Genomic DNA, 24,667 nt, shown 5'->3' on the forward strand with positions numbered 1-24,667 from the left:
TATTCGTTATACCGGGCTGCTCAGCGCCTATCATTATGCGACGGAATAATTACCAATGGCAAGTCATCTCACAGTGCTTTGTGGATGGCCTTATGTGTGGGGAGACGAAGACTGCAGTGAGTGTAAACGGCTGCAAATTGACAGAAATCCGAATAAGCTAGATGAAGAATAAACTTCAGATGTCATCCCAGTTCCTTGCGCAAATTAGGTGCCTTACTCAGCTTCAATGGCTGTCCTGCTAGCTTGAGGTGTTTGCAGTCTCGAGACAAGTCTCCAGCCAAAAGGAAGACTTTATTGCTATTACTGCAACATAGAGCCTTAGGTAGCGAGTGGCCCTTTCTACGCCTACAAATTATCCCTTCAAGGCAAAGCACCTCTCAATATTTTCCGCATTATTTCCCCACCAGTGCGCCATTACTGCTCCGGTTGTACCAAGGAAAATGAAGATGAACAAGAGATTGGCGTTGAAGCCTGTGTCCAAGGCTGCACCACTGATGTATGCCCATTTATTCCAGAATGCGCGTCGATAACGGTAGAGGTAGAAGTTGAAGAATGTTCCAACAAGGAAAGTTGTAAAGGGCCCAGTGCTAAGATTTCCGTGGAAAGTTGCCGCGCTAGCAAAGAAAATTGTTGAGTTCCAGAGATCAAAGCGGGCTTTTGGAAACTTCTTATGCAGAAGCCAGATGATGATCGGTGCTATCGCGCCAGCGGGAAAGCCATAGAGTACAGGCTTAAAAAACGACGACGCGAATAGCTTCTTTGGCCCGACAAGCGCATACTGGATACCAGCGGTGTTGTAGCTCTTGAACTCTTGACCAGTCCATTGTCCCTGAGGATCAGCAACTCGCCCGCTCACGTAGTCGAATTTGGATGCAATGACCCAACGCATAACGCCGTAGTTGATTGGGAGAGCTATCATGTTCGCGATGATTTGTACCCCGATCACGTCTCGTGGAGGAAGATGGAGGTAGTGCCCGATCTATATTGCTTATTAGCGTCCCTTGAATCAAGTAGTTATCGAGAAGAGTGCTTGCCTTTTGGTCTTCCAGAACAATGCGAGCATCGTACCAGACGTTGCCAGAGATGATGCGATAGGCTAATTGGCCAAGGGGATGGCGCGACGATCCTTTCGCGTCGATCATGTCTATAGCCATCCGTCAGCGATTGTATCTTGACCCGCTATTTTCTGTTACGCTTGAACTGACAGCCGTAGATAAGTTCATTAAAGAACCCAACCTTGATCGAATAACCAGACATTGCATAAACCAGACTCATGGGCAGCATAGCAGCACCGCCAAAGCCCAGAGCGACGAAGTAAGTCCAAGTCGGCATCCAAACAGACTTTGTGGCGACAATCACGAGCAAAATGCCAATGGGAATAACGGTCAACAGAACCCATTCCCTTATTGATGGTATTTAGCCAAAGTTTTACTGAATATCTTACGTATAGAGGCCCCGGGGATGTAAACTTACCAGAAAGTGAGGCTCGGATACTGTTGGATAATATGACTAAACGATTCAAGTCAGCAAATAGCTCTTAGCATCTCGACATGATTGACCAACCTCAACCTATCTTGGTGATACTCTCCCTCTGCTTTTCTTGCTTTCCAGATCTTGACTACTTTGGGGCCCAGGAACAGGCCACACCAAACAAAGGAAGAAATGTACGATGCGTACCACTTTTTTGGATTAGCAACTTCTCATGCAATTGATAATCAAAAGATTGCTTACCATGAAGATTTCCCATGTGTATTGAGCACCAGAGTACGCCAGACCAACCTCGTGGTAGGCTGTCTCGTTGACGTGCTGAACGCCGCTCGAATCCGTGTAGACTAGATTGTAGCTATCAGCATTTATAACAAACCGTCTATATGACTCTCGATTGGTTGTTGCCTCACTTAAAGATTCAAATGGATAAGAGGAACCGTTCTTTTGGAACACACCATTTGACATGATGTCGTACGTAGGGGATCCCCATAAGTTGCCAAAGTAAGCAACTGGAATCAAAATCCATGTCTTGTAAATAGTCAGCACAGAATACTGAAAAGAGGTATAGGACCTACCGTGATAACAAAGCCAACGAATATAGTCACTTGAACACTGTAAGGATAAGTAATGACGGTGGACGTGATGTTAGACCAGTTGAGTGTGATGTTGAGGAGCCCAATCCCTCCACGGCCGGCACCAAGGAAGTTGACAGTGTGATTGCGACTCGCAAACCAGCATAGGGGAGCAAGAGCAGCGACGAAAGGGAAAAGATACTCGGGGAGAAATTGCCAGAGAAATGTGCCCAATAGAATCCACCAGAACACCTTGATGATATTGTCAACATGGTTCAGGATCGGCTGATGGTTCTCCACTCACTCTCATTTGTTTCTGGGAAACGCTTTTGTGTAACTCAGACTTCCCTTGCATACTCCTATACAATGTAACCTGTTGAAGAGACAAAGGGAAGATGAACTCGGGATCATCAATCAGAATCTTCCGGACTTCGGCTTGTCAGAAAGTATCATCAATAGCATATGGTAATTTGGACTTACCCATTGCAGCGAATGAAAACCCCAGTAGAGAGGCACCCTGATTGCTCTTAGCATTTAAGCTTCAAGTCATGATCGTTCAATCTCACCCATCCAAAAAAGAGTGCAACAGCTGGATTCATTGTGATGCCGTAATACAGTGCTGCGTTGGTTGGCAAGTAGGCTAACCATGATCAGTTGGAACTGGAAGCGGGGACGGCGGAATCCGTTATAAATAACTTACTCGCCCACTGGCCTTGACTGCCCGCGTTGGCAGCAATACCGATGATTGCATGTTCTTTGATGGAGAATGGCCCAGGGTTGAGCGAGAAGGAGAAGCGTCCGAGGGGCACCGTATAAGCAGGTAGAATACGTGCTAATAGCCGACCTAGAGGAGCAGAGGCCAAGATGACGAAGAACACAGGGAATGGAGCTGTTGTAGTTCGAAAACTGTTTACTATCAGCAAGACGCCAGGCTTCATGATAGAAATGAGAGAATTACTATGAAAGCTGTGAGACAATACTTCCAGTTGTGCAAAAGATCGCAGAGAGGAGGATTGCGCGGAAGGTGAGCACTGGCAACGTTGGGTCGTCTTCAAATCCGACAACGTTACGTACAAGCTCTGGGATATTGACGAACTCTTCAGATTTGAAGTCGTACTCAGGCTCCGAGTCTTTTGTAGACCCTCTCTTGGCCCCATCTGAGCCATCGTCAATACCTCCAAGGAATAGCTTTTCAGACGTATCAAAAACAGAATCAACAACCACTTTCGGGTTGGTTGACTCTTTCGAGTCGTTCAGAGTGGTATTATCCTTTTCGTCACGTAATTGAGACATGGTTGGATGCTGGTATCACAGAAATCGTAATGTACGTAGGGTTGACAATGCGACGCTTGCGACAACTATAAGTAAAGCGACCAAACCCCCGCTGATTGATCACAGGGAGGGAGCAGCATGCAATTGCGGATCTTCGTGATGTGCTTACGAACAGCGTTGTGCATTGCCACCTCGGTAATGCAAAACCTCTTTCAGTCGGGAACAGCTTATCGACGCCTTTTATTGGAAGTTCCCCAGGTCATATTGGACGTTAATCTGTATTCGGGATAGACTACACAGAGAACTATCCTCCAAAACTCGAAACAGCATCTCCAGGACCAATGATGCGCTTGGGCACGTTGCTTGCCTCAAGGGTACAATCTCATCCCAGCAGACGTTGGATGTGATGTTGGTTGCAGTTGGTCTAGCGTCGGCTAATACACCCTGGCATTCTACCGACCGGCATCGGAAATAAGAGGTATGGATGAAAGATGTTGATGCTGCATGCGAAGCCTGCATTATCTGATCGCGTTATCAAGGCGCAATGTAGGTGGAGTATGTCGAGATCGACCAGTGGAAGCGGAGGAGACCCGACACCTCCTCCCAAGAATTGATAAGAACGCATAGCAGACACAAGCAGACCACTGAGAACACAGCCTTGAAGAAGTAGTAGTGCGGGCAGTCCTTAATTTCGAGGCAGGACGTCCGGTCTCCCGACCTTGGCGCGTGGAATAGTGTTGCTGTAGCTCTGCGGTTGGACATTGTTCCTTCATCACCTGCTGTTGGAATAACCTTGGCAACGTGAAGAAAGCTGGTCAAGTAAGAATATCGGACGACATCCGATAGCGCCTGATGCATCTTCAATGTAACGTGGCCTACTGAGACGTTGCGAACAATGGCGAAGAAGATAGCCCTAGATAGCTTAATCCCACTCTTGCATGGAATGGAAGCCCATTTGTTTGTCGGCGGCGGTGCTCCATGATTTCGTGGTTCTATAACATTAACATCGTGGTTCTGAATCAAAATGTTCAAGTTTAAATACTATTCGGAATGAGCGAATTTGTAGCCAGAGGCCTGAAGTCAAAAATAGTTCCAAGATAGCGTCCAAGTTTGGCTTCAAGTCGATAGAAGTTTGTGAAACTCACTACTCAGTCTCTTCAAATATTGCAATTGATGGTACTGCGAAGCCACGTTATGAAAGATCATTGTTTCGCGGCAGGAACATGTTGCGCAGGGGCTTTAACTAGACTTCAAAGAAATTTGGGACTTTAGTATTGTAGACGTTTGATTATGTTTAATAGTCCACAACTCAGATGCACAATACATAAAAGTGCCAACGCGGATCTCTAGTTTATATGTGCTTGGGTATCTATCTTTTGAACTTAAAGCAGTTTATGTGCATCTACTACGAGTGGTCCCAATAGATGTTACATCGAATGACATGGTTAATCTAGAACAAATCTAAGATGTGTACCCATCAGCCCGATCGACCGCGGTTGCCTGAGCCAGCTTCGCGTCATCCACACTGACAGTGGGAAGGTACCCCTGAGGGTTAACACCACCTCCAGTGATGGCCAGTCCATCGGCGGTCGAGTTGACACCAATCGTAATCTAGTACAACGCATTAGCAAACTTTGGACTTCAAATTGATCTGGAAAGTCATCCACTCACGTAACCAACGAGACCATCCTCGATGTTGTCAGTCAACTGGCTGACGCTGATGACAGCACTGTATCCGTCGGAGCTGGCATCAGAGTACAGCGAGTCCTCTTCGTTGGTAGTTCGGTTCAGCGTCGTCAGGTGCTCACTGTACGGGCTGACGGCATACACTTGGCTCAGGAGGTCCTCCTCAAAGAAGAGCTGACCAATGTGCTGCACCTTGCTGGCGGAGTACGACGTGCCGTTCGCAATGTTGGTCTGCGCGGTGACGTGGATATGAGTCGTTCTGGTGATGTAGTATCCGGGGAACTTTGTAAGGAATTCCACGACGCCGTTCTGATCGGTGGTCTGGATGCCGCGGAGGAACGTCTCGTCATCCGTGGTGCCGTCCGTCCTCTTAGACCAGTTATCCAGGAGCTCTGCGGTGTTGGGGTCGATTCCAGTGAAGGAGGAGTATGAGCCGGTCGCGTTGCAGTTCCAAATCGTGAGGGCTGTGCCGACGAGGGGCTCGCATGTCTCAATGTCAATCACGCCCATGTCGAGGTAGAAGTCGATACCTCCCTGCGTCTCACGGAGATCGTGACGATGGATTTCTCCATCAACGCTGTCGCAAAGTTAGTCCCCGCATCAACCTCAAAATCGAACCCGTCGTAAATGACTAACCCATAGGGACCCCAGACGGTATCGGGGGCCAGAACGCAAGTGTCGTTCTGGATGGTGGTGTACTGCAACGAGTTCCGGGACATCAGGTCACGGGTATCGATATGGCCGTTTTGAACTCGGCGGGCTTGCAAACGAGCCGCTCGCTTCGCAAACATTTCTGCCTTGCGCTTCTCAATCGCCGCGGCGCACTTGTCGGTGCTTCGGCCAATGAGCTTTGCCTCATGTTTTGCTTGTTCGGCAGTGAGCTTCTCTGGGTGAGCGAGGGTGGTCCCTGCGGCCAGGGCAAAGAGAAACAAGTCGGTGAACAGCATGTTGGAGATGGGTATAGTAAAGAGAGAGTTTCTGATGAATGAGAGTCAAGTCGTGTTTAGACTGTGCGCTGAGAATGAGGTTCTGAACTACAAGTCTTCTTCCGAGGATCCCATCATCTCTTATACGACAATGCCTTCGCTCGATTATTTCCATATTCCATCATCCATCACCATTTTTGGCATTGCTCGGGGTTCTGTAGCAATCCGCTAATCAAGTTCTCCTTAATGGCTTACGTTGCGAAGGCTTTGATTGGAACAGCCCCTTGCGCTGCTGACGTCCACATCTACGTTGTCGGCCGGGAAGTGGGAGAGTTTGTGGAGTTGAGGCTCTAAAGAGGAGCATAGCGACCGCGTTCGCCACGGATCCCGAGGTCTTGGCCACAGACTACCCGTTGAATTTCCATAAAAAGGAAGGAGTACTACCAAGCCTACGGCTTGCACTCGTACATGCTATTGGCCATACGACGGAATAATGGGGTACTGGTATAAAGCTGGTATTCAATTTAGGGCTGAGCTCTTTAGCATGTTGGTTTTATAACGGGTATTAAGGATCTTCGCCTCCTTTCCGCGGCGGCTGTGCACCGGCATACGCGTAGAATCGCGGAATATCTCCATCTTTACCCGTTTAGGCAAGTTCTCGGCGACCACCATATCGGGTTTCGATGTAATGAACTGCCAGTCTTCTGGAACTTCGGACTTTGCCCGAGCTTGCGGAAGAAGTAACTGACTAATACGGTACCATTCAAACCCGAAAGTCTAGAACTTAGAGGGCCAGGAATCCGGACGAGAGAGACCAGCTGTAACTCGAGAAGAATCTTTGATACATGATGTATCAAGAATCAGCATGATTGGAATGACTATGCGCGCTGCCTATTAAGATTGTTACATGCTTATCATGGTCCACTGAGCACAAGTTTGGTTCAATCGCGTCAAGTACGTCCAGAACAAACATGAGCGGTCGAGTCCAAAGTCGTGGCAGCCGTCATTTTCGAAGTGGTGGTTCAAGTGCCTTAAAATTCACGGAGAAGAAGTCTTGTAGAGAAATGGCTTTGAGATCTTTCCGTCAATATCACAGATGCACGAAGAACTATTTTGATTCTCTGGAGTAGGTATGCTACATGGTCTGCTAGTGTGGACTATTTGTGGCGCATCACGGCTCCCACCTCCTTAACGCGTCATGTTCAGGGAGGTGGGCGTCGCGAAGTGGGCTGTCGAAACAAGTGACTAATCTAGAGTCGATCAAGAAATGCATGAAAACATACACACTCAAGAGTGATTGCCGACTCCCATCAAAAAGTCTTAAGGATGCTGCCATTCCTCGTGTTCTCTCCTCGACGCACAGTCAAGAGCTCAGCGGAAAGCAACCTCCAACCCGCTGGGCCCGCTCAGACATGCAACCCAACAGACGAACCGTCCCAAATTGCATGTACACATTCACCCTGATCGTCGGATCTAACAAACTCAAGCACGATCAGACGAATTCGAAATAAAACCTTCATCACAGACATGATGCATCGCGGAGAAGAATGAGGATCATTTACCTCCACCCTAAAGTCGAAACTTCCTTCCCCAGATTGTTCTAGAGCCAGTGTCACCACCATACCAGGAAATGAAGAGGGCCGTGGACGTAAAGGTCACCTAGGAGGCTAACGTTGTTAAGCGTGCTAAGTGAGCGACCTGAGACACGGTAGAGCTGACCAGCTTTGGCTGGTCGCAACCTTCTTTTTAGACTTAATTTGGGTTAGTTGGGTCTGCAGTTGTAATCATGTCAGTCGGAAGTGCGACCGGCCACGTGCTTGGTGGGATAAGGTAAGCTTAAATGAGTTTCCGCAAGAGAGTTTCTGCTCTGCAGTTGTCATGACTTATGCACTCAGAAACCTTCTTTATTGATATTGGCTGACCTAATGCCGTGAAGATAATTCCTCTTTCCTCTCCCAGCTTCAATTCGTACCTAGTCTTCATCTGATCTCAATGGAACTGAAGCATCACAATGGGAAGACGCTCCCCTATTTTCCCATTGACAAACCAAAACGCCTTGACAAGAATAACCGTAGCCCAGCCACAAAACCTCTCTCTGTCTCTTCGAACTCAAGGCGAGTCTAACGCGACTAGATAGTAGAACCAGACCCCGCTATGACACTTCAAGTCTTGGCAGGCAACCTAAACCCAAATCAATCATCGTCAGCGTCTCTACTTTACCAAAACTGGCCTACCTGAGCAAAGCCAAGTAGTTTCGTCGTTCCCAAAGTAGGACATCAGCTCTGGGACACTCGCGCTTTTGATAAAACCGTCACTCTTGCGATCTATCCCGAAGTAGCAAGCGGGGAACGGGGGGAATGAGCTGGTGCTCGACCAACGACCGTCCCATCTTGACCATGTCCTGATGTCTGTGTGTGCCTGTCGACGGTGGCAGCGCTTTGGGTTTTCGTGAGCGGCCAATCAGGTTGATGTTCTGTTTTAGAGTCACAGAGGTAGTTCAGGCCGGTCGACATGAGGACATCGTGGTTATCTAAATGTTAAGTAGGTCCAAGTTGTATATGAAGTGTTCAACACCCCGTCTGATGGCTGGAGACCTCCCAATCTACTCAGGCAACTGTGTGCAGGAGCTCTCAATATCCATTTCTTTCCAGTCCATCTTTTCCTGATTCGTCATTCATTACCAAGTCATTCGTTATTCCCTAGTATCATCGACACCCATTATTCACAATGCAGCTCCCACCGAGAGCCGTGTCCCTCGCGGCACTCCTCCTCCCTCTCTTCGCATCAGCACAAGACGCAGACAACACCCTCAACGTCTACCAAATGCCCGCCGAAGAGCCCGCGCCCTCAGGCCAAGTCCACATGGGGTGCTACCAAGAACGCGCCCGCGGTACCGCCCTCATCGCAACAGACCAGGCTGGCACCACCGACGTCTCCACCTCCCAGGGCACCCGCTCCGACAAGATGAGCCCATCGACCTGCGCCACTTACTGCTCCCAATTCAAGTCCAAAATGTATGGCCTCTCCCGTGGCACCGATTGTATCTGCGGCAACGCCCTGCGCGCAAATACCCAGGTCGCCCCGCTGAGCCAGTGCAATACCGCCTGCCGCGGTGACGACGGCGCCTTCTGCGGCGGCGTCAACTACGTAAACGTCTACGGCCCGGAGACGATGATGACGGCCGCGGCGTCCCCGTCCAAGGCCCAACACATCGGGTGCCAGCGCATGCCAGCGCGCGGCGATCCCTTGGCCGAGTACCCCAAACTCCGCTCCGCGCAGATGACGGTGCAGATGTGCCAGGACCACTGCGGGCTGTACCAGAGCAAGTACTTTGGTCTCGGTGGCGCCGGGCGGGATTGTTTCTGCGGCGACGTGCCGAGCGATCGCGGCAACAGCGGAAGCAGCTTTTGCAAGACGGCGTGTGCGGGCGACAAGGGCGCGTTCTGCGGCGGCGGGACAGGCGCGGCCGGGTATTACAACCTGTACCAGCTTGACTTTTCCCAGTTCCAGAGCATCGGACAATGGAGCGCCCTGATCAAGTTCCCGGTCGTACCGGTTGCCGTGGCTTTGTTGCCCAAGACTGGGGAGTTGCTGGCGTGGTCTTCTGGTTGGAGGTTAGTCTCGTGTTTTCCTTCCGTAACTGCCGAAAGTTTGATTTGTTGATCAACGTGGATGAACTAACGACTGCCAGAAACCGCTGGACCTTCCCTGGCAACGGAAAGACATACACCTCAATCTACAACCCATCCAGCAAGGAAGTCACTGAGGCCCTAGTCGAGAACACCCAGCATGATATGTTTTGCCCGGGTATCTCCATGGACGCCGATGGCCACATCATCGTCAGTGGAGGCTCCACTGCCGCCAAGACGAGTATCTTTGATGAAAACACCAACTCTTGGGCCGCCACTGGCGATCTGAAGATCCCTCGTGGATACCAGTCAAGCACCCTCACTTCTGACAACAAGGTCTTCACCATTGGCGGCTCGTTCCGTGGTGGTGCTCAAGGGAAGCACGGGGAAATCTACGACACTGTGAGCAAGGATTGGACGAAGCTCGATGGGTGCTCGGTGACGCCCATGTTGACCCAAGATACTCGTGGCTCTTTCCGGGCCGACAGCCACGCGTGGCTTCACGCGTGGAAGGATGGATATGTGTTCCAAGCCGGCCCTAGCAAGGCGATGAACTGGTACTCCACTCGGGACTCGGGAAGCGTCAAGGGCGCTGGAAATCGAGGAAGTGACAGCGATGCCATGTGTGGTGTCAATGTCATGTACGAGTAAGTGTTGTTCGTCCCCCCATCGCCAAGTCTGGTTGCTAACAAAATTTCTCAGCGCTGTTGCCGGAAAGATTCTCACCGTGGGAGGTGCCCCTCGCTACGACGGCGTTGCGTCAACCGCCAACGCCCATGTCCTTACCATTGGTGAGGCTGGCGGCGCTGTTGACGTCGAGAAGCTTGAGAATGCCAAGTACAACCGCGGGTTTGCCAATGGTGTTGTCCTTCCCGATGGCAAGGTCTTCATTGTTGGTGGCCAGAGCCGTACTGTCCTCTTCTCGGACGCCAACCCGCAGCTTTTCCCCGAGATGTGGGATCCTGCTACCAAGAAGTTCACTACGGCCAGTTCATCGAAAAAGCTTGCAGGGCTACAACACTGACTTCCTCGTAGCTCAAGTCACACACTACCCCCCGAAACTACCACTCGGTAGCCCTTCTCATGCCTGACGCGACCATCTTCTCTGGCGGCGGTGGTCTTTGCAACGGATGTACCGCCAATCACTTTGACGGACAGTTCTTCTCGCCGCCTTATCTCTTTGAAGCTGTAAGAAACAATGCTGAAAATCGACGCACAACATGAACCCCAATGCTAACTTAGCTCCAGGACGGGCAAACTCTTGCCAAGCGCCCCGTCGTTTCCGAGCTCTCGATCTCCGAGTGCAAGGCCGGTGACAGCTTCACCATTACTGTGGAAGAGGCGGCAAACTACACCTTCTCTATGATTAGAATGGGCACTTCGACACACGCAGTCAACACCGACCAGAGACGTTGCCCTCTAGAGGCCCAGGCCAACGATAATCAGTACACGGTGACCGTTCCTGGAGACGCCGGTATCGCACTCCCTGGCTACTGGATGTTGTTTGCTGTGAACGAAGCTGGCGTTCCTAGCGTTGCTAAGACCTTCAGAGTTGCAGTGTGAAAAGGGTGAACAACCGCTCGATATCTATAAAGGGAGATCAGAGTATGATATTTGACCGTGTAATGTCCATATGTTTGACTAGACTACTACTTACCTCAATATCTCTAATGCTAATTGACAATAATCGTTTCAATCATGTCCATTTCTAACATTCAAAAGAGCGAAGAATGTTCCTCGATTTGCTGGGGTCGGTCGAAACGCCGAGAAAAAATCGGAGGCACCAGAGGACAAACCCCACCGCGGGCAACAGCCGTGGAGGGCCGATCCCGGGCCCCGCACAAGCCTCGATCGGATGTTGCTTCGTTTCTGCAGATCCGTTCTGTGCGCGAAACGGCATCCGGTGGTTATCAAACTTCTCAAGCTGGATGATGCCCAGGCGAGAAATCTATAAGCCGGGCCGAGACTTCGACATGCTGACATGTACAGATCACCGAGTCGAGTTTGCGTGACAGCAGACAGAATTGATGAGGTGTCCGGCAGATAGCTGGCTCGACGCATTCTGGAGAGCGAAGCATCTGAATGTCTCGGCCAAGAACGCGGGTGCGGCTCAGCAAGGGTCCCATCAACACGAAGCCAAGCATGCGTAAGGCGCGGGGAGGAATGCAGGAAACCCGCAATCCTTCAAGTCAGCGTGGTAAGAGTCCCCACCTTGACGCTGACTGAGGTCCGGAGACATGCGTTTTTTGGGGTATCATTCAGATTGAGCTTGATGACGCCGAGGCAGTGCTCACAAGCTTGATGTACGGGCTTGGCAGGATTCGAAGTTGGGCTGTGGCCCCCGTGCGGATCGCCTGGATGCCTCTTACTGGAACAATCGCCTGCCTATCTGTCTGAAGCAATGGGCCGTCGCTAGGTACCAAAGCCGGCAAAGTTGCGGCGTCTTATGCATGCCACTGAAGCGATTGCCAATCCAATTTGTTGCATCCGTAGGGGCTCATGGGAGCCATTGAGGCTAGGGACCATAGTGGGAGCGCGTGAGCCCTTAATGGGACGTCCTTGTCCGTATCCGCTGCAAGATGGACGTGCCTTGCCACCGTTGGTCTTCTCCTCGAAGTGGGCAGGATTTCGGAGCACCTAACAGTGGAGGCCTATACGGTAAGAGATCCGTTTGGCAGGCATTGCTCGTGATGCAGGCGAACAAAGAGTGTGATACACTTTGCGCAGGTGAAAGGGTCCCTCGAATCGGTCGTGGGCGTGGCCAAAGCATGGCGCGTGCGGCTGGGATTTGACTCGCGCGATGCACACCTTGAGAAGGAATTGAGTGTGATTGTGTTGGATTCCGCCCTTGGGATGTTGGAGAGTTGGACTTGGAGGGGAAGCATGAGATGGAGGGGCGCAGCCGGCGGCCAATTAGGGACAGCTGGCGAGGGATTGTCAGCTTGACTTGCCAGGCGGAGCGAAGATACGTACCTTATCCGTATCAGCCTGCGGGGAGCATTAGGTCGGGTTCACCTCGGGCGGACAGTGGAGGTTGCATGGTGGGGTCAATCGGGCAGCTGAAGCAATTCAGCCATGGAAAAGTGCTGCACGCAGCACCACCATCGCACTACGATCATCCTAGACCTGACCTGGCCCCAAACACCGCCGTCATTGTTCGCAAGGCAAAGTGGGCTGCTCTCTGGAGCTAGCTCGCTGCTCCGGCTCATCTGAAAGCTGTTGGCTTTGTGTGAGCTTCCGCCGGTCTAGACTGCTGAATATTGATTGTCTGGAATCTTGGCGTTGCGATGTCTACTGGTCAACACAGGCGAGTCGCATGGTGCCGGATTTTGTTGACTGAACAGAGATTGAGCTTGATCCCGTTGCTAGGGCGAGAGCGACCGACCCAGGCCATAAAGCACCCAAATCTAGGGTGGTTGTCGCATGTTGGGGTGACACGGGCCTATCAGCCGTTGAAGAGAGCCACATTCCTGGCTGGTGTTGACATCACCGGCCAGGATGATGGACGCTTCGATGCGACATTGGTTTCCCAGCCCACAGGCACAGGCATCGAAATAGGTATTACTGGCACACTGGGTCTCGAATGGGGATAGGTTGGCACGCTGGCTGACCTTGGAGACAGACTCGAAAGCGGTTGACGTGTGTCGTATTGTGTCAGACGAATGGGCTTGCGGGCGGGAGCCAAAGAGATGACAGCGCTGAGTGACTTGCGCAAAACATGCGTTGCAGGAGAATACGGGGCGACGTGGAAGACGGGCTATCGTTGGCGCTTTCGTCCGGTCATTGCGTCGAGTGTTTTCGAGAAGTTTTGCGAAACAGCAAGGCTCAACGGTCAGCGACAATCTCGAGCACGAGTACGACTGCCGCTAAGCTTCTTCCCGGCGCTGTCCACTACTATGAGGTGGTGTGGTAGGCTTGATTATAGGGATTGTACTTGCCGAGCGCTTGGAGTCCCAACTTTTTCCCAGCTTGAACTGTTCGGGTGCGACTGGGTTGAAGCCTGGTGAGGCAGTAGTGTGGGAGGTGTTGGTGCGGAACAAGGTGCGTGTTCGCAGACAGCAGACGCAATGGACGGGCTGTTGTTAGGATGGGATGGGTTGGTCTGAAGATGGTGTGCATGTCGTTGCTTAATGCGCTCGGTGGTGTCGTCAACGTGCACCCGTCTTGTCTATGCGCACGGAATGAGGCTGATGAACGACATAGGTACTTACTCCTCGCGATGTATCGACACTCTTTGAAGTCTTGCTTGATAGATTCCATGCAAAGATTCGAAATACCTACGGCGGAAGGAGTGGGTGTTGAAGTGACAACCGGCCAACTGTCACTCTCGGAGTCCGATATCAAGGGCCTGACCGACGAGAAAAAGCGAATCAGAATGCCATGGGGCGCCAACTGTGACCTCATTAGCCTCATGTATTCGTGCGGGTTGTTCTGTTTTTAATTTTACCTTTTTCCCGTACATAATACAGCAGCATCTTCCGACTGCAACGTCTCTGGCCGCCCAACAAGGCCCATAACCGCCATGGTCACTGGTTACTGGTGTGCGATTCGGCTTCGAACAAGCTGTTCCAGATAAAAGGTAGGATTCAAACGAAGACGTCCGCGACACTGTAAAGAGACAGGAAGCTGTGTGGTCTCTGTGGAAGGTACCTTACGGAGTACTTGCCTTTGGGTGTTGAACTGAGGTGCGCAAGAGGTGGCAGGCAAAGCCCCTGGGCCCAACCAGTGGCTCTTTCCAAGAACAGGGTGCGTCCCGCGCTGCGGGAAAGCGCTAAACGCAGCTTCCCCCACTGCTACCCACCCACACGAGTCTTCTGATCCAATCAGATGACTCAACTCATGGAAGGCACCGGGGGGGTTCTAGACCAGGTCACCAGCATCTCCTGGTCCGTCGTGTTCCTTCCTTCCCAAATCCCAGCCCACCAAAGTTAACCAACTAGTTAGTTCCAGCCTGGTCCTTTTCTTTTTTCCTTTTTTTTTTTTCCCTTTCTCTCCTCGGCCCTGACTCTCGAACCTGTGGTTCCCTCTGCATATACACCTATGAATATCCAGGAGAACAAGACCTGACGACCCTCCGCTGTTCGTCCAGCACCTACCTAGCGTCTGCTTCCCGCATACGTTTTACAACGTCCTATTTCCTACATATACGCAGTATACGCAGTACGGATACCTTCCTTTAACGACGCTTTACGAACTTGACGAACCGAAACCACCACCTTCTTCGCATCTCATCTAAGCTCAGCTCTGCCTGCAAGTGCGCTGACGCAAGCTGGTGTGGCGAAGACAGACTCCCGCCGTCAATACGAGCACCACACCACTAACTATCCGTACGCACACTGCGCTACCTCTGCACACTGCGGCGACTCCATCCTACTTGGACCCAATTTCTCGACACAGCCTCCCATCGAGCGCCCATTCTCACGTCCCACCCACCTGTTCAACAACCCCTCCGCCGCTATCGACCTCAAATTCCTCTTTTCCGATCCTACTATTGCACAAGCTAAGCTACTCACATCCGGCATCTTGAGCACTCCCCTGCCCACAAGATCTACTATCCGACCCGCCCAGCTTCCAAGCTTCGCCAAGATTGTTGACGACTACCTGTCCCCGATAGCTGACAGCCGCAAAACGTCAAACCAAACAAGTCGAGTACCTACGTTGCTTCTACCAATTTGCGGGTTTCCTATGCCGAACGCCCTGGACATTCTTGCCAACACGTCCACCCCCGATCTTTCATACCGTAACTAGATTAAGCGAATGATCACGAACCTCGAATAACCAGAGCCCCTCTCTTCGACACATCACCCCGGCGACCAAGTCGCCGGCGTACACAACCGCCGCAATGGAGCAATCCGCGGAAATGTTGACGGCGGCGCATGAGATATACGCACGGATGGGAGGTTCAACTGGCGATACTGCCACGAGACCTGCCTCATACAAGGCTATTGGTATTTCCTTGGCTGTAGCCTCCGGCGCATTTATCGGAACCTCCTTCGTCATCAAGAAAGTCGGTCTTTTGAAGGCCAACGAGAAATACAACGAAGCTCCCGGTGAGGGCTATGGCTACCTCAAGAACGCCTGGTGGTGGACGGGCATGACCCTGATGATTTTCGGCGAGATCTGCAATTTCGTCGCATATGCCTTCACCGACGCCATTCTCGTTACCCCGCTAGGCGCCTTATCTGTTGTCCTGACTGCCATCCTATCCGCCATCTTCCTCAAGGAACGCTTGAGTATGGTGGGCAAAGTCGCATGTTTCCTCTGCATTGTTGGCTCTGTCGTTATTGTCATGAATGCGCCCGAGAATTCTGCCGTGGCCAACATTCAACAGATGCAAAGCTATGTCATTCAGCCCGGGTTCCTGTCCTATGCCGGTGTCATCCTCGTTGGCAGCGCCATTACCGCGTGGTATGCAGGGCCGAGATGGGGCAACAAGAATATGCTGGTCTACATCTCCATCTGTAGCTGGGTTGGAGGCTTGAGTGTTGTAGCAACGCAGGGTCTGGGCGCGGCAATCGTCGCCCAGGCAGGTGGTGAGGCTCAGTTCAACAAATGGTTCACCTATGTGCTGCTGGTCTTCGTCATTGGCACTTTGCTGACAGAAATCATTTACTTGAACGTGAGACTACCTGTTCCCACATGGCTGAGATGCACGAGGCTAATCGAAATCACAGAAAGCACTGAACCTTTTCAACGCCGCCCTCGTAACACCAACATACTACGTTTACTTCACCAGCACAACCATCATTACGTCGGCAGTGCTCTTTAGAGGTTTCAAGGGCACCCCCACTGCTATCATTACCGTGGTCAACGGTTTCTTGACCATTTGCGCCGGTGTTGTGCTCCTCCAGCTTTCAAAGTCGGCCAAGGATGTGCCCGACACCGCAGTCTTTGCTGGAGATCTTAACCAGATTCACACCATCGCCGAACAAGAACAACCCGAGACCGAGCCCAAGGCCGATGCTATCCGTGGAGCTGCTGCGATTGTGCGTCGCTTCTCCTCCGCCAGACAGAAGATGGAAGAGGCCGAGTTCAAGCGATTACAGGAAGAGAAGATGCGAGAGTCGCTGGAGCCCGTAAGCGAAGATGGCCAGCCTGTTTACGAATGGGACGGGATAAGAAGGCGGAGAACTATGACGGTTGGAAGTCGAAGCACCAGAGGAACGATACGATCGCCTTATCCTCTCTCGCAAGCTGGTATCCCTCATACACCAACTGTCATCCCTCCCGCTTCTCCCCAGGCCCATCCACCCCTCGGCATGTCACATTTCCCCACTGAAGAGGAGCTGGCAGAGCACGATCGACCTTCCTCCCCCGGTATGCTTTCGAGCATTGCAGGTACCATCCGAGAGCGAGCACGTAGTGTTCTGTCGCCGAATCAGCCCCAGTTTCAGGATCCAAGGGTTCAGAGCCCCATGCATCCAGTTCCCTTAACAGAAATCGCCGTATCCACGCTCAAATCAGACGACGACCAGGCACCGTACTACGGCAAGAGCAGAGAGCATGTGTACGGGCTTCCAGCTGGTGAACATGGCGACTTGGAATATGCCGGTGCTGCCGGCGTGTATGAACAGCGTGCTGTGTCGCAAGGTAGTGGCTTTAGCGGAGCCAGTTCGCATCTTGCACCTACCCCACCACCACATTCGGCGAAGAGACAATTCTCCTTCTCCAACGTCTTCAAGAGACATCACGCTGATTCGCCGCACCATGAGGACGATCACCAGCAACAACATCCGCAGCTTCGACCAACCAGTCGCTATGGCCTTGGTTCACGGGGTTACTCCAGTCCGCAAGTCAAGAACGCTACTGAAGAGGAGCGACTTGGTCTTGTGAAGGGAGACTCTCGCTCGATGCCTGCCTTGCAGCGCTACGATGACGAGGATGATGAGGAGGACTCGTTCAATGACGACAAGTTGAGGCATGTGGACTCGAGCCCGAGCCCACCGCAGGCTTCGAGATACGGGCGCGGTATCACGACGCCGCCTAGGAGAGGAAGTGATGGACGCGATACCGACTTTGAGTCCGAAGCACCCACACCGCCTCCTCATCGGTCACAGCCTGGCGGCGGCGGTGGCCGCCCTGACGCATTTCTCTGAGCGTATGATTAGCATGATTTTGGATTGATTCGACGCCGAATATGACATGACGTGGAAGGCCTCCTGGTTGGATGCTTCAGGTGTTCTTCACCTCTGTAAAAGTAATGGACGATTGGGTACATAGCAGCATTATGAGAGGCCGCGTCCTCATGAGATGGATAGACGGTCTCATTGGAGGTCAACTGTAGAGGGGGGAGAACAGGCCCAGGAGCCTGCAACATGAGCAAGGCCATTGTTGGCTTACCAATACTTATATAAAACACAAACACATACACGTTAAGCAAACATCCTTGGCTCCGACTTGCCGTCAATATCACCGCTTGCAGATTCAGCAACTTCTCTCAGTTGGCAACTACGATCACAACGGTCGACTTGGACAGGAGGAGAGCTTATCCTACTGCTCTTCCGCCCCTCAAAATGTGTTGAGCTGCAAGGTATAGAAGAAGCACGGCATCTTTAAAAAGTATGGCCAAAAGGCAAAAGAGTTCACCCCCCCCGGTGGCGAATGGGGACTACATCTCTGGTGCTCATGCTGGGACTCGAACACGGGACCTCTGAGCCTTCACCGATTAGGCTGTTCGTGGACTTCAACCACTCCACCACCCAGCCAGGTTTGACCTGACCCCCGAGGGGGCGCCTGCTGGCTGGTGACTGGAATGGAAGGAAGGGGGGTATATGGGCTTGTGGTTGTGGTGTATAGGGGTTGTAGGGATATGGACGAAGGGGTTCTCGTGATGGTCGGGACCACGTGTGGAAGGTGCGGTCCAGCCACTGCCTCTCGAAAACATGTGTCGAAGCTGAAATAAGGTAAGGTATGCAGGCACAGCAGGTACCTTTTGTAGGCTCGCAAAACGCACATTTGAGAGCATAAAGAAAAAGAAAAATGATACGTATGCTTTACAGTCTGGTTACGAAAATAAATCTCGGCGTATCCTCTCGGCGTATCCTCTCGGCGTCCATTTTTTCGCACCCTCCGACGAGGACTAATATGTTCCGGATTTGGCAGGCAAAGGATCTCAAGAGAGCTCTACAATCATTATAAAGTAGCACGAGTAACATGAGCAAGGATTGCTATCTTCCTTCCATGCTGTGGCCATATGCTCTTCGCTCGTATGCAAGGGACAAACGTAAACAGCTGATCAAACTTGGTGCAACTCCAGATGTAGAGCTTTGCATGAAGTTCTGTGCCCAGAGTGTCGGTATCTGCATTCAGGAGCTGTAGTTGATGCAAGGTCAAGCAAAAGTAAGAATGTCACAATAAGCTAGCTGAGATAGATCTATGAGAGAGCCGTACTGATGTTGTTTGCTTTCACCTCATCAGTTGTCTCGCTGCTTACTCCAACATCGTAGGATCCTAGCTGTGTTGTTTAGATGAGGGGATATCTCGGCACCTTTGAATGCGTCTAGCAAGAAGATTTAAAATTTCACACGTAAACATATGCCTTGTGGTCGTGCAACAATGAGGTTAAGCATTTGTGGTCAAAATCTGGGAGTGACATGGATGCATTCTCACTACCCACACAACCCTCAAGTCGTGCCTTAAATCCATAGAGGGATGAACACATAGCTATCTGTAACATACTTACAGAGATAGTGGTGTTAAAACATAATAGTACCTTAGCAATTGGACGGGGTAATTCCCTCAAACCAGTTAACTGCCTCGCCAATAGAGGAAAGAGCGAATGAGTTTTCCTACATCGAACCTTCCCTCTTAATTACCTTGAGTATTCACCTCCTTCACCTTTGAGCCTCTCGAATACCCTCACTGACCGCCTCGCTTGAGAATTAGCTCATTATCCCTTCCCACAAATCTCGTTATTTCAAAGCCTCTGAGGGACGATTCTTTCCCTTCTCATACACATCCCTTCAACCCAGACTCTTCTTCTCCAGGCACCTCAAACCTGGAGATTTCCTTCCCCTTACTTCAAGGAACAAAAAGATTCTTCAATTTCTTTGTTCTCTTCACACTCTTCGCAGCTATTATCCTATTCCCGTTTCACACAATCAACAACTTCCTTCACGCAAGTTCACCATTCTGCTCTGCCAGAAAATATGGTAGCTTTCAGCCTCGCCTCTGCCTCACCCGAGGGAAAGGGGGTCATGATGGGCATCTTCTTGCTCATTGCGCTCTTCCTTCTCGGTGTTGACGGCGCCCCGGCTCAGGATGGCCGAGTCATCCCGCTCGACTATGACTGGGACCCTGCTAATCCTCCCCTCTGGACCATGCGCCCCGAGGATCGTGAGCGCTTCCTTGAGAACGACATCTTCAACATTGGCAAGCGCGATAACAAGATCGGTAACTTCACCTCTATCGTCCCTCTCAACTACACCTGGGACCCCGAGAACCCGCCGCTCTGGACCATTCGCCCCGAGGATCGCAACGACTCTTCCCATGCCAACACCAAGGCCAGTAGCGAGCATATGAATGCCGCTTCCGTCGAGCCCTGTTCGGACAAGACCAAGCCCGCCACGCTCTATTACGAGTATAAGGCCGAGGACTGTCCTCCCAAGAACAAGTTCCTTTCATTCAAGGCAGGCAAGATGAGGTTTGACACTTGTGGGAACTGGGACACTGGTGGCGATGGGAGATGGATGTACGACGGATGCACATCCTTCTGTCAGCTTCGTGAGTACAGATCTGATGAAGCTTATTGTTTTCAAGTTTCAATTTGCCTTGTTCCAACAAATGCTGATTCGTCTTTCCTAAATAGGAACCACATTCGAGTGGGCTCAAGAAGTTCCTTTCCCGAGTTCCGACTGTCATTCTCCCATCAAATGCGGCATGACTGATTCTGAGTCAGTGGGTTCAGGCTGGAGTGTTGGCGCAAGCACCAAGCTTCAATTCCTGAAGGCGTACAAGGTTGGTGTCTCCGGCGGTTGGTCTCACAACTACGGCCACACGAAGGGCAAGAAGTGGGACATCGACCTGGAGGAGGGTGAATGTGGCTACTTCACCTTTGTTCCAGTCAAGAAGGTTGTCTGGTAAGTAGAGCATCCAAAGCTTACGCTGACAAAAATTGTGACTTACTTTACTAACCTCAATCTTACTTCAGTGGTGGCATGACTACTGCCCACCGACAGCCTACAATCTGGGAATGGAACTGCTGCTCCGTCGAAGGCATACAACCCGTCAACTGGAAGTCCTGCGATAACCAAATGTGGATGATCGAGGGAGAGAAAATGAATGGCGAATGGACTGGACATATGGTCCCTGACGGCGTCATTATCTTCGTCTACACCGACTGCCGCACTCGCCTCCCCTTGCCGATGGAGAAGCAAGATCCTGTCTACCGAGCCCCCGGCGTGGCGCTTGCTCACAGCGTCATCGACAGCATTCAGCAAGGCTGGGTCTGGAACACTTGCTACTTCTGGAACATGAAGGTCCCGGGCAAGAGAACCCTCTACATTCGCGGCTCGAACTTCAAGGACGGTGTCATTGGCACTTTCGGGGAGAATGTCTCCAAGCTGGTTCGTTCTTGTGCTGGAGAGGGTGGAGTTTCCAACATGGAGTTCGACTGGTATTACAATGGTAAGCCCGACGACACGCCCAAGGAGAAGGGACCGGTCTGGATGTATCAGGTGGAGGTGCCTGACACCATCCGACCTGGCTGCATTGGCGAGGGACTCATGAATATGGGTGCTGTCACCCAGGACCAGTGCGTTGGAGACAAGCTCCCGAACTAAGTCACTGCCACAATGGTTCAACCTGAGATCGAGCAACATATGAAGCATCGACAGTATGGGTGGATCAATGATGATAATGATGATGAATAGGCGATGAAGATACCTTTTCCGATGGTTCTGGCAGCATGATAGCTAGCTAGGCAAACTCGGGATATACGAGACAGCAGAAGAACTCTACAACCTGCGAATGAGTTTAACATTTCCGTGCGCGTGAGATCTGATTGCACTCAGCTTTGTGATTTTTTGGTGCGCTCCGAACATGAATGCGCTCTTCGTTGCAAATAATACGAAACATACCCTGCATGCATACCTTAGTTGGTAGTCGAAATATCCGCGCATTTGCTAATCAGGAGTCCGTATAGCCGAACCCGAAAAGTCAATCAAGCTTGGGAAGCTTGGAAGAAGCCAGGCACAATCACAACAAATATAAATAGCGAGCTAATCCTGCTTCGAGATGCTTGGAAGCCCATTCTTATACCAGAACCTTGTCCACAGTTTCACTGTATTAAGAGAGCAGATTCCTAGCTCAAAGACATGGTTCTGACAGCAAAAAAAGGAGAGATGAGAGATGATTTGTGCGTAATACATCTCTCCTCACACCCTGAGAGTTCAACCTAAAGTTTGGGTGATGACACTCATGGCCAAATGCTATTGGTCAATGGAAGCCCCCCTTGTCTTCATTTGGGAAATAGACGCGCCGCTGGGTAAACTCATCTGATATCCCAAGCAAAAGCTTCAGACAAACTTCGAGGAGTTGGGCACTTGCCTCCATCGCTTCTGAAGCGAGACCGAGCCTCCGAGCCCTGAAGGGAGCCTATTTAAATGGCCATAGCTCCGCAAGCTGTGTCTCCTGAGAAATTTCCATGTGAGAAAATCTACACAGCTCTCTCGGGTTTTATATGTGTAGTAACAATAGTCAAACACTGTAAACATGGCATTAGACGCACTTCCAATCCTAGTCATCATCGGCGGCGGCGGCATCGGCTTGGCAACAGCCCACCGCCTCGGCTCAGGCCATCATATCCTCTTCGCAAGCCGCTCACCGTCCACCATCTCCGCTGGCGCCGAGTCCCTCAAACAAGCAGGCCACAAAGTCACGACGCAGCAAGTCGACGTCACATCCTACGAGTCCGTCGCCTCCCTCGCAAAGACGGCCGAGTCCCTAGGCGGCGCCATCGAAACGGTCGTCCTGACCTCGGCACTCAGCCCGACAATGGGGTCCGCGGAAATGATTCTCGCCGTTGATGTTGTCGGTACAGCCAACGTGATTGAAGCCTTTGGGAAAGAAGTCGAGATGCCGTATGGCTCGTCGGTGGTTTGTGTGGGAAGTATGGCCCAGCACATGATCCCGCCCTCTCGCCCGCCCTCGAACGACACCTCGCGACCGCCCCGCGGACATCCCTCCTCGAGAACAAGGAGCTTCACGAGCTCATCGCGGGGGTGAGTGCCACGGCATACTGTATCGCGAAAAAGGCGAATAGTCTACGCGTCCAGGCGGCTGCTGCTTCAGAGGCGTACGCGGGGAGAGGTGTACAGGGTGAATCTTGTCGCGCCAGGGATGACGGAGACGAAGATGCTGGCGGCGGAGATGGAGGGGAGAGCAGGGGCGGGAATACGGGAGATGATGAAGGCGCATCCTTTCAAGAGGGCTGCGACAGCGGAGGAGGTTGCTGATGCCGTTGGGTTTGTTGCGGGGTGTCGGTATGTTAATGGGACGGATGTGTTGATTGATGGGGGTGGTTGGCTAAATTGAGGTGGGGCGAGGGGCCGATTGTGGAGGAGATGAAGAAGCGTATGGCGTAGAAATAGAGTATGCTGATGAGATGCGTGGGATACAACACGCTGGATGCTTTGAAGAGAGGTTAATGATCTTCCTGGAGCTGGATAGCTTGTGGTGGTAAAGAAAATGAGACTCTTCCTCACTCTCTTAATCTTCGTCTTCATGATCTCTGGCTAGGGCCATTGAACAACACTTCTGTTTGATCTCTGAGACGTGGGCGATGCTTGTTGACCTCATTGTCCTTCGTCCGTAATCGAGAAAGAGCACTATTCCGTGATCTTAAAGGTTTGAAACAGAATTTCAGTTTGTTCAATTAATCCAATACCTAACTCCTTGGTTTTCCATGATTATACTACAATCCAGACCCCCTTTTCATGATTTCATATCCTCGTTACAAACGGCTCTTGTTGATAAGATGAGCATTGACAGGCGTGACGGCCTTGCCAGTGCTCGCAAAGGAGAGAATGTTCTCCATACCAAGCCTCTCGAAACCCATGTGGGCATCCAGAGAAGCACCGGCGTTATGCGATAGAACCTCGACATTCCTCATCTTGATCAGCTCCTTGTTCACATGGGGCTCATTGTAGTGCACGTCCAAGCCAACAGCCGAGAGGTGTCCGCTCTTGAGCGCCGCAACAAGAGGCTCCTCCTCAATGAGCTTTCCACGCGCAATGTTGATGAGCTTAGCACCCTTCTTCATCTTGGCAATCGCAGCGGCATCTAGGAGCGTCTTGCCCGCAAACGGCGTCGCCGTCAACACGCAGTCGGCCGTAGCCAGCAGCTCGTTCATGTCCTTGATGTACGTCGCGTTCGAAGACTTTTCGAGGTCGGCGGGCATGCGGACGACGTCGTTGTAGAGGATCTTCATATCAAAGGACTTGTGGGCCTTTTCGGCGATGCGGCGGCCAATCTTGCCGAAGCCGATGATGCCTAGGCTGAAGCCGTTGGGGTTGCGCGAGACGGCGCCGAGGTTCTTGTTGGCGTCGACGAACTGGTCTGGGTCGCCTGAGCGGGCGGCGACGGAGGACCAGGAGAAGAGGCGGAAGGTGGAGAGGATGAGCCAGATTGCGCCGTCGGCAACGGATTCTGTGCATGCTGCGGCGGCGTTGCAGTAGATGATGCCTGTGTGGTAGAATTTTGGTCAGCCTTTTTGGCTCACAATTCAATTGAGGCATCAAGAAGCCAGGCAAGGTCTTCTTTTTACGCTCATGTCGCGGGGGAACCAACCTCTGCTCGCGAGAGTCTCTGTGTCAACCCAATCGAACCCGGCGCCGGCGCTGGCGTACACCTTGCATGAAGAGGGCAGAAGCGAGATCAATTCCTTGTCCCAGTTGCCCATCTCGCCTCCCGTGTTCCAGAAGGGGCGGTAAATGGCGAAAAAGTCGCCAAACTTCTTGTCCTTTAGTGCTTGGATGAACTCGGCGCGCGGCATGCTGTATGACCGGCGGATGTCGAACTTTGAGGTGAATTCCTTGTAGAGGTCATGGTTCCACTTGATGTCGTCGCCGAGCTGGAGAACGATTGGCTTGCCCAT

General features: G+C 51.6%; 7 protein-coding genes across 7 annotated transcripts; 4 read left to right on the plus strand and 3 right to left on the minus strand.

The window, feature by feature from the left end:
• Positions 1 to 352: 352 nt before the first annotated feature.
• N0V96_007386 (uncharacterized protein) lies at positions 353 to 3,353 on the minus strand (the record flags this gene model as incomplete). Its single annotated transcript, XM_065758004.1, has 13 exons — positions 353 to 979; positions 1,053 to 1,144; positions 1,206 to 1,402; positions 1,474 to 1,509; positions 1,564 to 1,679; positions 1,732 to 1,832; positions 1,899 to 2,016; positions 2,064 to 2,312; positions 2,365 to 2,489; positions 2,541 to 2,577; positions 2,627 to 2,700; positions 2,761 to 2,966; positions 3,019 to 3,353. The coding sequence occupies 13 exons, from the start codon at positions 3,351 to 3,353 to the stop codon at positions 353 to 355; spliced, it is 2,313 nt and encodes a 770-aa protein (XP_065613527.1).
• A 1,440-nt stretch (positions 3,354 to 4,793) lies between these two features.
• Positions 4,794 to 5,965, minus strand: N0V96_007387 (uncharacterized protein; the record flags this gene model as incomplete). Its single annotated transcript, XM_053191530.2, has 3 exons — positions 4,794 to 4,943; positions 5,004 to 5,595; positions 5,655 to 5,965. The coding sequence occupies 3 exons, from the start codon at positions 5,963 to 5,965 to the stop codon at positions 4,794 to 4,796; spliced, it is 1,053 nt and encodes a 350-aa protein (XP_053051092.1).
• Positions 5,966 to 8,671: 2,706 nt separating this feature from the next.
• Positions 8,672 to 11,136, plus strand: N0V96_007388 (uncharacterized protein; the record flags this gene model as incomplete). The annotated part of the gene is made up of 5 exons (XM_065758005.1): positions 8,672 to 9,558; positions 9,636 to 10,220; positions 10,276 to 10,562; positions 10,649 to 10,761; positions 10,822 to 11,136. The coding sequence occupies 5 exons, from the start codon at positions 8,672 to 8,674 to the stop codon at positions 11,134 to 11,136; spliced, it is 2,187 nt and encodes a 728-aa protein (XP_065613528.1).
• A 4,279-nt stretch (positions 11,137 to 15,415) lies between these two features.
• Positions 15,416 to 17,669, plus strand: N0V96_007389 (uncharacterized protein; the record flags this gene model as incomplete). The annotated part of the gene is made up of 3 exons (XM_065758006.1): positions 15,416 to 16,192; positions 16,248 to 16,649; positions 16,815 to 17,669. 3 exons carry the CDS (start codon positions 15,416 to 15,418, stop codon positions 17,667 to 17,669), a joined length of 2,034 nt encoding a protein of 677 aa, XP_065613529.1.
• Positions 17,670 to 19,721: 2,052 nt separating this feature from the next.
• On the plus strand, positions 19,722 to 21,353 carry N0V96_007390 (uncharacterized protein; the record flags this gene model as incomplete). The annotated part of the gene is made up of 3 exons (XM_053191533.1): positions 19,722 to 20,295; positions 20,381 to 20,651; positions 20,723 to 21,353. 3 exons carry the CDS (start codon positions 19,722 to 19,724, stop codon positions 21,351 to 21,353), a joined length of 1,476 nt encoding a protein of 491 aa, XP_053051095.1.
• A 931-nt stretch (positions 21,354 to 22,284) lies between these two features.
• N0V96_007391 (uncharacterized protein) lies at positions 22,285 to 23,027 on the plus strand (the record flags this gene model as incomplete). The annotated part of the gene is made up of 3 exons (XM_065758007.1): positions 22,285 to 22,617; positions 22,683 to 22,793; positions 22,848 to 23,027. 3 exons carry the CDS (start codon positions 22,285 to 22,287, stop codon positions 23,025 to 23,027), a joined length of 624 nt encoding a protein of 207 aa, XP_065613530.1.
• A 497-nt stretch (positions 23,028 to 23,524) lies between these two features.
• N0V96_007392 (uncharacterized protein) lies at positions 23,525 to 24,667 on the minus strand (the record flags this gene model as incomplete). Its single annotated transcript, XM_053191535.1, has 2 exons — positions 23,525 to 24,255; positions 24,361 to 24,667. The coding sequence occupies 2 exons, from the start codon at positions 24,665 to 24,667 to the stop codon at positions 23,525 to 23,527; spliced, it is 1,038 nt and encodes a 345-aa protein (XP_053051097.1).

This window comes from Colletotrichum fioriniae, assembly GCF_027942845.1.
Source record: "Colletotrichum fioriniae strain IMI 355084 chromosome Unknown scaffold_8, whole genome shotgun sequence".
NCBI lineage: Eukaryota > Fungi > Ascomycota > Sordariomycetes > Glomerellales > Glomerellaceae > Colletotrichum > Colletotrichum fioriniae.